The 12,008-nt window shown below is 49.0% G+C and overlaps 1 protein-coding gene across 2 annotated transcripts in view; it reads right to left on the reverse strand.

The window, feature by feature from the left end:
- per2 (period circadian clock 2) overlaps positions 1-11,506 on the reverse strand; it is a 16,448-nt gene extending 4,942 nt beyond the window's left edge. The window contains exons 1-21 of one of the 2 annotated variants that reach the window (XM_068599316.1): positions 11,380-11,506; positions 9,481-10,001; positions 8,827-8,919; positions 8,465-8,619; positions 7,894-8,015; positions 7,536-7,737; positions 7,077-7,131; positions 6,517-6,659; positions 6,069-6,147; positions 5,871-5,977; positions 5,630-5,783; positions 5,396-5,510; positions 5,043-5,216; positions 4,701-4,791; positions 4,367-4,538; positions 3,905-4,029; positions 3,568-3,774; positions 2,327-2,578; positions 1,263-2,173; positions 997-1,107; positions 208-430 (exon numbers count right to left, since the gene is read on the reverse strand). In XM_068599316.1, the coding sequence (XP_068455417.1) occupies positions 208-430; positions 997-1,107; positions 1,263-2,173; positions 2,327-2,578; positions 3,568-3,774; positions 3,905-4,029; positions 4,367-4,538; positions 4,701-4,791; positions 5,043-5,216; positions 5,396-5,510; positions 5,630-5,783; positions 5,871-5,977; positions 6,069-6,147; positions 6,517-6,659; positions 7,077-7,131; positions 7,536-7,737; positions 7,894-8,015; positions 8,465-8,619; positions 8,827-8,919; positions 9,481-9,878 (3,889 nt within the window). In that variant the 5' untranslated portion in view covers positions 9,879-10,001; positions 11,380-11,506. Of the gene's footprint in view, positions 1-207; positions 431-996; positions 1,108-1,262; positions 2,174-2,326; positions 2,579-3,567; positions 3,775-3,904; positions 4,030-4,366; positions 4,542-4,700; positions 4,792-5,042; positions 5,217-5,395; positions 5,511-5,629; positions 5,784-5,870; positions 5,978-6,068; positions 6,148-6,516; positions 6,660-7,076; positions 7,132-7,535; positions 7,738-7,893; positions 8,016-8,464; positions 8,620-8,826; positions 8,920-9,480; positions 10,002-11,379 lie in introns of both variants that reach the window. The other variant, XM_068599308.1, reaches the window with a different exon arrangement.
- Positions 11,507-12,008: the final 502 nt, after the last annotated feature.

The raw sequence follows: 12,008 nt of genomic DNA on the forward strand, positions 1-12,008 counted from the left end.
GGCATTAACATTTTCCCACATTTCTTTCTCAAAGTTCAAACTTTTGCGGATTTAAAAAAATAAGCCGACTGTAAATACACAAATTGGAGCAAAGCCGACTGTTCACTCTGAGGTTTTCTACTTCTCATACTGCTTCTTGTGTTCAGTCTTTCCTGCTCATTCATCCACGAGAATGTGAGAGTGTAAGAAATGCCCCGAGGTCCACACCTGTTCCACTGCCGGAGGTCCCGCTGGCCGACGTCCTGCTCTTAGACGTCCCGCTGTTGGACGTCCCGCTGGCTGAAGTTCCCCGACCGTTGGACCCTGAGCCGATGGACCCCGAGGTGGCTGAGCCGGTACCCGAGCAGGAGTCCTCGTGGAGAATAATGTCCAACATGCCGCTGGACAAAGAGTTTGCGTCACTGGTGTTCCCGTCGCCGCGTGAACTTGCCTGCAAAAAAAACATCAAAGCAATTCTTTGAAAGAGCAGCTGGACTTCACGGCTTTGGCCAGCAGACTTTAGAGCTTCATCTGCTGCATCTGTCCGACACGGTTCTGGCGTCAATCAGGGGTACAACTCCCTGTGATGATCATAGCGACCCAAAGAGGCTGAGCAGAACCAGAAACATGACAGTGAATCTGATCTGCCTGTACAACCACTTCAAGAGTTTGGAAAAACAGGATTGTATTCACATGTAACAGAAAATAACTTGTTGTGGTCCTGGTCACATTTATTTAAATCACAATGCAGTACTTTTACTAAAGTCTAAAAACTGGTTTCCACTGCTAATCATTCATTATAATGTTCACGCTTAGTTTGGGTTGGTTCTTCATTTTTTTCAAGCTTTCGTTAAAATCAATCTTACTCTTGGCAAAAGGTAAATCAAGAACAGTGCAAGATAACAAAAATTCTCGTCAGTAAAAGCAAAACAAATACAGAGTTGCAGTTCTAATGGCATGTGGAGTCGGGGAGGAAGGGGGTGGAGGAGGTTGGAGGTTTCCTGATGAGTTGCCTACCTCTTTGCTGTGAGCCCTCAGCCGAGAGCAAACTTTATCCCAAGACAAGCGCTCACAGACATGGGGCGAGCCCTCGCAGTACCCGGGTGGACCGAGGAGGCTGATAGACGGCTAAAGGGTCAAGGGAAAATAACATCAGGAGTTAACACCCTGGGCCACATTTCAACTGACTGGACTTCACACACGGAAAAGCTATACAACAGCAAAAAACAGAGGGAAAGAGAACCAAAAGAGAACAGCAAACACAAAGTGTGTTCCTGGCTCACCTGCTTCAGCTCCCTCTCCATGGCTTGGTTTCCATTTGCTCCTTTCTCCCATTCAGCGGCATTATTCCCTGGTCCTCCAGAAGAGAACACGGTGCTGTCCTGTCGGTCCACTGACAGCTCCAGCTCCAGCAGGTTGAGGGGTGAGCTGCAGCGGGACTGGAAGAGGGGTGGGGACGCCGGGCCTCCGCCTCCTCCGCCCAACTGGGGCGTGGAGGAGCGAGAGTGGCCCTCCATCACGGGGGCCTTTGAGTTGTCCGAGAATGGAGGGAAGTAAAACGACGGCGTCAGGGAGTCTGCTGGGAGGGCAACGTGGTTTTGCGGGTTGAACTGGTTCTGAACACTGAAGTGAGGCGGCGGCGTGAAGGGGTCCGGTCCCGGATAGGCCGCCTGACCGAATGGCTGCAAGTGTGCGGGGAAGCCTCCCGGCGCGGCGTGGTACACCGGCTGTGGAGGAGGCAGTCCGGGGGCCATCGCAGGGAAGGGGATGGGCAGCATTAAGGCCATAATGGGGGCGACCATTGGAGTGGTGTAGGGAGCAGGATGGATGGACGGGGCGCAGGAAGGGGCCTGGGTGCCCCGGCTGTCCCCAAAGCAATGCAGAGTGGCGTCTGTGCGGGGCGCGATGGCGCCGGCTCTGGGGTAAACCTGGAGGGGGTAGCCCGGCATCACAGAGGGGTAGGCCATGGGAAAGGTCGACTGTGAGGTGTCGGAGCGAGACCAAGAGGTCGGGTTGAGGCCGTGGTTCAGAAGACGCGGCCGCACATGTTGCTGTCTGTGATGGGACGCCGTGCTGTCCGAGGACTCCGTCTGCTTCACGCGCTTCGACTTGGTCTTCCTGTGCCGCGTGCCGCGCCGCGCGCCGCGCTGCGCGGTCGGCCCGCCCCGCTTGGAGGATTGAGCGGCCGGTGCAGCTGGAGGTCGGAGAGGAGGAGGAAACAGAGTGAGTACATCAGTGAACAGCGCCACGGGCAAAAACACAAGCAGTCGCACACATCCCAGCAATCAACTGGAGGTGTGGTGTATTTGAAGGCGCTGTGGCGCGTCAGTGTGCTGCTCGTAGGTACCATCGCTGGCGATCTGTTCTCTCTGACGCTCCAGGTACTGAGAGCAGTTTTCTTTGAGCGCTGCGAGTCCTCGGAGCTCCCGGACGCGATACAGAAAGGTCTGCTCCTCCTTCTGCGTGTGGGCCGCCAAAACCTGCTTGGTCAACCCCAATTTCTTGTAGGACTCCCACTCCTGACTGGGAGGAGAAACCACAGACAGAGGAGCCCTCTTCCCTACCGGGCCTCTTGTTCCTGGGACATCCACTATGATCTCTGTATGTCAGAGGGTGACAGTGGAAACTTGTCACTTTAACATGCTCCAAAGCAATGCAAAATAAAGTATAATGTAACACAACGGTTCAGCATTTGCAGTGACAACAACAGCAACAGCAACAGCGGTGTTGATCAAGCACGGGCGTTAACAGGGACCGATGGAAGAACGCCGTGGGAAACCCTGTTTTCAGGGCCACGGATAATATTCCTTCCGTACGTCATGTGGGTCCAGCTCACTGTTCACATGATGACGGCGATGATGATTATTACTTTTCAAATATTACTGCTTTATACATCTGTGCTAAATTTACAATTATTCGTACAGATTAGGGTTATTCTTTCTGTTCATCCTTGTGGAAGATCTAACTAACTAACTAAATATATATATATATATATATATATATATATATATATATCAAAATAAACTTAAGCTATAAACTTTATAACATGATCTGCTGCAACACGTCAGCCAATGAGGCCTTGAGAAAAAGCACTATATTAACTCTAGATCATCATTTTGGTTTTGCCCATTCTGTCACATTTGTACTTAATACTGTAGTTTTTCTTTGATGTTAATCTGGTCAGTCAGTCGATAATATAATTGTTGGGATCGTTACTGATACATCGCACACGTTTTACAGATTTTAGATTAAATGGAAGAAATAAGCTCATCACCACCATTTGCACCGTCCTGATTTCTTCTGCGTCTGCATATTTGTCACAGAGTTTCAGATCTTCAGAAAGTAGCTGATGCTTGACAATCTACAGCTGTAATATTTCTGTGTGGGCTAAAATCCAAAGACTGATATCAAATAGAAATATTCATCACTTGATGCAGTTATTTCAGCCAATTGGGTTCAAGTGGCCAATCCCGTTTCTGTGTTCCTGATGTTGATGAAATGTTAGAAGATCTGACATCTTTGTATGATAAACAAGCCTCAATAGAAGAAATCAGGTAGGAAGCTAATCTTTTTTTTACGGCACTGTACCTGGCTCTGGTTGAGTTTTCTTGTCCCCAACATGCACTATGGTGCTACTGTAGCTACACTGGCTGGTTATGGACACCACGCTTTCTGGTTTGTTAGGTACAGGCAGGGGCAGCGAAGTGCCCACCGCCGCTGTGGCCGCGTCACTGGAATTTTTGTCTTGATCATCCAAAGCGGAGAGAGCAGACTGATCCTTCAACAAGGCTGGTTCTGCCAAAGAGACCAGAGAACAAGAGGTACTGACAAGGAACTGGCATTGTGGAATCTGAGAGAAGAGTAAAGGACAGGCCGGAGCTTTGTATGATGAGATGACAAGGACACGGGCTTTTGGGCGGCATACCTGGAGGCACCTGCATGCGGTGAGGCCCTCTGTGTTTGTTCTTGTCCGAGTTAGAGGACGTGGTGTTGGAGGAGGACTGGCACTTCCTCTTCATCGTGATGGGAACATTGCAGCTCTCCAAGTACCTAGATAGATAGATAAGATAGATAATTACTTTATTGATCCACAAAAGGAAATTCAAGGTCCAAGTAGCTCGGACCTGCAGTAATCAAAGCAACACACCATCAATTATGACGATAAGTGATCTGCAGGAGGTAAGACCACGCTGGAAATCAAAAGGTCTACAAAAGTTTTCACTCAATTAGCTAATTAAGTTTCCCAGAACCAGCATAACAACTACAAAACATGGGCTGCTTATTTTTTATTTCATCAATTTGACATAGATTGTGTTCACCATACTGATTATGTGTCATGAGGTGGATGACCTGTGAAAGGTAAGAAGCATGAACTTCATCTCCGTACCTGACAACACTGTCCAGACAGCTGATCTGCTGGTAGGAGTAGACGCTCGGATCGTTGAAGGCCGTCTCCTCCTGGGAGGAGGACCTGCTCTCCTCCATCCCGGCCTCCTTCCCGTGGAAGGGAGCTGCCGAGTCTTTGGATCTCAGCGCCGCTGAGCTCTTCTGGAGCGACTCTGCTGGAGGACCAGGAGTTAGGGGGCGAGGACGATTCACAACAAATATGACATTTTCCCCCAACACCGTTCTTGTCGTCTCTTGCTCAGACACTCGTTCTCAACTATTAACAAAGAAATATGCATTCTTCTCTTTTGTTGGTGTTTGTCAGCTGCACTTACTGCCACTGCTTTTCTTGAGCTCGTGTTTGGTTGTTTGATGCTCCTGGGTCTTCTGGAGGTGTATTCCTTGACAGATTTCTTGAAAGGTTCGCTGTGAAATAGACACAAGACCTGGATTTCAATTATTTTTGTAGGACAATTTGCTTAGAAATTTTAATCCAAAAATCCAGTCGTATAGAGTAAATTGGACCAAACTCAACTTGGTTTACATGAACATTTCACTCGGGGCTAAAGTGGACTCATCCTGTTTGTTCAGTCCGGTCAGGTTGTGTTTAGGTTCAACAAGCCGGTATCTTCCACGTCCCCCTGGTGATGGGAACCACGTGGGCGGGTTTTACTCACCGGTCGGGCTTTGCCGCTCACTTCCTCCTCCTCCTCCTCCTCCTCCTCTTCCTCCTCCTCTGGTCGGATCTTGCTCCCGCTGCCGTTGTTGAGGCTGTCGCTGGAGGAGCTCATGCCCACGAGTTCATTTCTGTTCAGACTGCCGTAGCCACTGGACCCGCTGTTGAGGACGGGCTGATCACAGACAGAGAGGTCAGACGGTTGAAAAACTATTAGTTTTAACAATATCCCCCCCGATTTGTTCTGATTTTGAAATGTAATTTCTTCCGTTGTAAGTAAGATGTTGCTCAGCCGTACGTATTGCATTTGCATCTCTTCTGGTTCTATAATGAATGTAGAAGATCTCCTCCCACCTGTAGCAGGAGCCGATGGATCTGCTCAGTAATCTGCTGGATGTCTGACTCCGTGGTTTTCTTCTCCCTGACGGTGCACACCGGGCCCACGAAAACGTCTTCATTCACAGGACCCCTGGGTAAAGAAGCGCATCCAGATAAACCAGCCGCCGGTTCAGGAATGTCTTTCCACCAACACTGTGATTTTCAAAGAGCGGCTTATTGACAGCCACTGTGACGGACGGCAACACTCACATGCACACTTTGTGTCTCCCGATAACGAAGGAGACTTTGCGACTCCAGGGGTTGACGAAACTGGACCAGCTGGTCTCCAGAATGATGTATTCTCCATTCTGCGCGCAGAAACGGATGGAGGAGTGGTCAAAGGGTTGACCCGCGAACTGAAGAACTGCAGAGGAAGCCAAAAATATCAGAGTGGAATCACGATGGGGACGGACCTGCAGACATTGGACTCTATGTCATCCTGGAGACTCACTCTTTCTGTGAATGGCCAGCATAATCGGTCGGTCATTGGGATGAAGGTGGAGGAGGAACGGCGTGCCGATCAGGTCCTGGGGGAGGTACCCGAGGAGAGGAACCGCCCTGATTCAGACAAAACACGTCAGTCTTATCCTCTGATAGTTGATGTGTGTTTTGTGCTCAAATACTCAGAACGCATCCCACGGTGGCTTACCTCTCATCTACATCCTGGAACACACAACTCGGAGTGTGTGTGGTGGTGAAGATGCGTTTGTCTGTAGGAATTCTGGGCGCTTTGAGAAAGAGAAAACGTTTTCATCATTTGATGTCCTGGGACTAGTTTAGAACGCTTTCAAAGCCCTGAGCTGTTACACTAACTAACCACTAACTAACCACTAACTAACCCCAATACCATTGGAAGAAGACAAAAGAGATATCTTTCTTTTCTGCATCTGTCCAGAGGGCATAAACATGTTGTATGTTTATGGATAGTTCACAGGCAGACTTCAGAATAACAATACTTGCCAGATCTTAACAACCAAATCGGACATTGTCTTTCTGAATGTGTTTAGTTGATTATCCAGAAAAGTATATTGAATGAGACGTATGACACAGAGATGAACTCCAACAGCAAATTCACAACAAACATGAAAGCTTCTCACCATCATAACCAGAGTGAACCCTCTCCGCCAGCAGGAGGCAGCAGAACTGGTCCTCTGCGTGCACGCTGTCTTGGACCTTCATCCGGTAGGGCGTCATGCGGAACGGATAGTACTGCAGGTCGCCCTCGCTCTCCTTCCCGCCACTGGAAACGAGTTCAAACAAAAGATGAAAACTAAATAATGCACCAGCACAAACTCTTGAATGGCCCTCACTTAAACCCTCAAAAGTTGTAAAATAGTTCTTCTTCTTCCTCCGATCATTAGTAGGCCAGAGCTCAGACTCTTATGAAGATTCATTTGTTTAAATAAAGTGTCCAAGTTTTCACAAATAATGTCTGTCCAGCTTCACAAGGGGCAGGCTTAGCTACGTTTCTGTCTACAATTCATGAGAGCGGTGCATGTTCGTGAAGGGAAAGTCCTCACAAGTACAGTAAGGTATGCGTGTCTGTCCAGATGTATAAATTGGCCTGGAAGAAGAACCTTTTGTACAGTCCAGGTACGCATGGTGTGATGAACTAACTGAAAAACATCAAGCGCGGAGTGAAGGTATGAATAAACACCTGATACGGCAGAAGAAGGACTTCTCCTGGATGCAGTCAGGCGCCGCCGCCGACTCTGAAACGGAAGAATAAACGATTTCATTCAAAAGCAACGTGATTTAGCTGAATGCTGATCGGTGGTGAGGAAGATTAATTCCATCGAATTAAACATCATCGAGGAGCACAGCACTTAAATGAATGTAAACAGCGTCGAGCCTCAAGTTGATGCACGAGCCAAAAATATTTCCAGGCAATCGGGGAAGAAATCACATGTCTTTTCATTTTTATAGTCGTCATTGTCATAATTTGTTTTGCGCAGCGTGCTCTCTCCCGCTTGGTTGGAAGGAGTAAACATCATCAGTTTTATGAATGAGTAAAGTCGCCTGGCTCGGCAGCTGGCAGGCGTAATACATAACGGCCATTGTGTGATATTCTAGAGCATTTGACGAGCTCTGCATCAGCAGAGACATTTCATATCACCTGCTCCGGTGCACATGCTCCAGGAGGGCAGCCGGTACGGCGTTGTGAAGCTGTAGAACACGCTGACGTCCTGCGGCGTCAAGAACTCCACAAACTTGCTGTTCTTGAACAATTCCCTTTTGCAGTTGAGGATGGAGGCGGCCTGATCCGAAATGTAGACTATCCGTCCTGTGATGAGAGAAACTGCCACTGCAAAAATATCCTGATGAGGAAATGCAAAGGCGGGAAGAATGAGAACTCTTGGACCAGACTGCTCCAACACGAGCGATCAATGAAGTATTATTGTGCCCAACTTTACACCAGCGTGCACGGAAAAATCTCTTTATTTGCTTTAATTGGAAGACGCGCCGTGACTCACGTTGTTTTTGAGTGTGTACTCAGAAGTGATGCTGTCGATCTCCTCGATGGTGTAAGAGGACACGTCCGAGCCTGAAGGTTGACTGTCGTTGGTCATCAGCAGCTTGTAATATTCCTCGTTGGCTGCAACACACAGACCGGGATTTTAATAAAGTCTGATCACAGCACAATAGACAATGTAGAAAAGACCTGGAAGACCCAGAACCTGGGTAAAGATTATCTATTGATAGTGAAGTCATGGACATGTTTTAATGATGACAAATGTCTAAACTACGTCACAGTGGGTTCTGTTGAACCTCTTCAAGCCTTTACAGGCCATGACTCTGTGGATCTGCCTCCGCAACGTTCCCTCCTACCCAAAGTCACGTCTTTATGTCTTTGTTTGGATCTCATTCAGCTACAAGGCTTCCTGACATTGTTGTCATAGCTGTACAGTAGCTCCTTTTAATGAATACCCTCGTTATGTGGACTGACAGCTCCAGACAGCTTGAACAATGCAAAAAGGATAAAGCGCCGCGCAGTGGTTGACATTGACACAAAAGAGAGGACAGGGACATTAGAAAGCACTTTACCTTCCACTTGTTTGACGCAGCGCAGTGCGTACTTGAGCGTGTTCAACGTGGATGACTTGCTGTTGTGCCCCTTCTTGGCGGGCAGGAGAAGCTTCAGCTCTTTCAGAGTTTTAATCATCTCCTTTTGGGTTTTGGCTTTGGCAGACTCCTGACTGCTGTGGGTTGCACATGCACACACACACACGCGCACGCGCACGCACACGCACACACACACACACACACACACACACACACACACACACACAGCGGCAAGTCAGATGATGCAGTCAGATATTCCCCAAAAGGAAGTTAGTTCTAGAGAATGTGAAGGATGTTTCGAGCCCCAAGTCCTCGGTGAGGATGTTGTCGCGTGAGCCACTGACCTGCAGCCGCTGGTTGAAGGGTTGTCCTGCTCCGAGCTCAGCAGGCTGAAGGCGTTGGAGCTGCTGGGAGGAGACGGACTGTGAGAGGTGGAGCTGCGGGGAGGAGAAGGACAGTTCAACATGTCGCTGCCAAAAAGATCCCAAAACAATATCAGTTCAATCCCACAGACACAGAAAGGAGAGGGAGGCAGTAATTAAGTGAACTCTGAGTTGATTTATTTTGTCAAACTTTACCCGTAATATTATGACCCAACGTTCTCATCTGTGTGTCTGTCCAATTATTTCAAAACAAAGAATAATGTATTTATGGTGGAGAGACGTTAAAGCAAGATTAATGTAGAAGGCATGAAGCGTGTGTGTGTGTGTGTGTGTGTGTGTGTGTGCGTGTGCGTGTAACGATAAGGTTTGATGCAAACTGAAGATCGGCGCTGGAAGGTGCCTTTACAAATAGATTATCTTAAGCACCAGCAGCTATCTAATACATTCAAAGCTGTAATCCCAAATATTCCATGTTTACACTTTAGTTTTCCAGGTCAACTTTCAAGCTCAGAGAAAACCGTTTGAGCGGCTTTCCTGATGCTTCAGACACGCTTCCATCGCTGAGGCCGAGCTCTCTCATCGTAAGACATCGGTGCACAAACAGCCATCACTGACCTCTTGTTGCTTTCAGAAGACTCCAGCAGTGCCGAGTCTTTGCTGGTGCCGTTGGAGCTGCCCACTGACTCGTGGCCGCGACTCTCGTTGCCGCGACTCTCGTTGCCGTGTGACTCGGTTCCACTGTTGCTGGAGCCGCTGCTCTTCATCTCCACGTCCTCCTCGGGCAGCGATCGGGTGCGGGCGTTCTTGCGGTGCTTGTGCAGCGAGGCGGGAGGGTCCCGACCGCTGCTGTCGCTGCTCTCCGAGGGGAGGCTCAAGTCAGCCCCGCCTTGGCTGTAGCCACCCATCCGGTGGAGCTTTGCCATGGAGCTGCACCCCGAGGCCCCTCTGGGCCCGGAGCCGCACGAGTCTCCGTCCTGGTTCTCCAGGGCCGCGAAGCGGTAGGGCTTGGACATCAGGCTGAGCGCTGCCGTGGGACTTGTTTCCGGATTTGAGTTGTAATTGGATGATGAAAGAACACTATCAGCCCATCTTCACCAGGGTGTCGTCACGGAAAATGAAAGAGGTCACGGATTGATCTGTTCAAGGGAGATTATACATGTTAGTTATGAAGTGACGCTTGTGTATTGCAAGTTTACAATACAAACTTTATATGATGCTTTTGAAAATGATCAGCAATATGTATGCAAAATATCCCTCAACACTGGCATGGTTTTTCAGCACAAGGATGTATTCATTTAATTGCATCCACAAATTCCGCCCACAAAATCATTTCAAGACAAGTCAATGCTTCATGAATCCTCTTTAAAAAAGTCTCTTCTGTCCGCTGTGCTCTCAGACGGACAGCAGGCTGCAGCCCTGCAGGTGAAGCTCTGGTGTTCAGTCAGAACGCTCTCTTGTCCAGACGGCGTGGCCTTTAAAAGCAGCGGGCTCTTCTCACCTGAGCCCTCCAACTCGTTCAAAGGATTGTCTACTTGAAACACTGGCCGAGTTCATCTGAATGCCACCGTATAGTTGCTGCGGAGTCTGAGAGTACAAGAGAAGTCAATCCGACTGAGAGAGCCAGCTCAGTTTGTTGATCACAGGGTGTAGAACCTCCAGGCGATACAAGAGGTCCTTCACTTTGCATCATGATTCTTGAGGCAAAGCAGCCTCAAACCATGCACCTAACCCATGCACATCATTGCACCCCTTCTTTTTAAACTGGCAAAAGCTTTATTAATAAATAAGTCAATGTTACAAGCAAACGTAAAACGTCCTCTAATCAAACTTGAACCTGAAGTCAAACGGAATCAGGTAGCAGTAAAACCTGGAGAGACTTGAATCCTCCAATACTTAAGTTGGAGTATCTGTGCTGTTATAGCAGCTGACTTTAAACACTTGCCACCTCTGCCATAGACAGCTTAAACATAGCGTGTAAACAAATAATTACGAATACTTCCGAGAGACAGTCTTCATGTCAGATTGTTTACCTCACGGCCAAAGACGCATGACCCGAACTTCCTCGCAGCTTGATTTAGTTTTTGGGGTGAGCATCTCTGACCCTCTGCCATGTGCAGCTGCATTACACTCTTTATGTAAGGCGTTATGCTGGAGCTCTTTAGTAGGACAGCGCCACCAGGAAGCACACATGCAACCCGTTATTTCATAACAACTTCGCTGCATCGTCATACGGGGCATCAACCTGAGTGCGGAGTGCGTAACGTGTGCCTCTTGTGTAAAAGCTCTGGTCCCCCGGCAGCAGAGAAAAAGAAGGTTACTTCCCCGCCGGAGAGGTGTAGATGTCCGGCGGGCTGCTGGCCGGGTACGGACTAGGATTAAGTCTCACACTGACAGCCTTGCAGAGATCCCGTCGGCTGCGTCAAGACATCTTCCTATGTTGCATTGTTTTGAACGCGTCAGTCACAGAGCACGTTCAACCTGACAGCCCGCACGTATGAGAGAAATTACACCAACCTCAGGAACAAATAAAGAAACTCCGTCTGTCTCCGTGAAAGATGGCGTTGCTCTTGGAGTTCTGGAGAAAGCGGTCCTGTACTGACGATCCCGGGCGGGTCTCTGAGGGTCCGACACGCGCTCCTGAGTCCGGGCTTCCTGGTCCGACACTCTGCCTCTGGCTTCTGCAGCGACGGCGTTGACTTCATGTGGAGCCACGCCTCCTCCCGCAGCTCTTCGCCCATTGGCGCAGGGATCCGTCTTGCTCCGCCCCGCGGCGCCGGGAGCCAATAAGCTGCCGCTGCGGCTTCTTCCTGTTTACATCAGCAAGAACAGCGACGCCGCTGCTGCCGGTGGACGAGGCGCCGCCTGTCGGCTCCCCGCGGCACAGCACGGCCGATCGATATCTCCAGTTATACAAGTGTGTGTGTGTGTGTGTGTGTGTGTGTGTGTGTGTGCGTGTGCGTGTGCGTGTGCGTGCCCGAGGTGGTGACCTGTGCTTCGCACTGCGTAATTGTTCGCATAATCCAACAAGTTCCCTGACTCTGCAACACAAAAAGAAGACGTGATATAACAGTAGATTTAATCAGGGCTATGACCTAATGTGTCGTCATCTTTACAAATCACTGCAATGTTGCATTGCTGTTTTT

This window comes from Clinocottus analis, unplaced genomic scaffold, assembly GCF_023055335.1.
Source record: "Clinocottus analis isolate CAN_PGR_092001 unplaced genomic scaffold, fCliAna1.0.p SCAF_11, whole genome shotgun sequence".
In the NCBI taxonomy this organism is placed as follows: Eukaryota; Metazoa; Chordata; class Actinopteri; order Perciformes; family Cottidae; genus Clinocottus; species Clinocottus analis.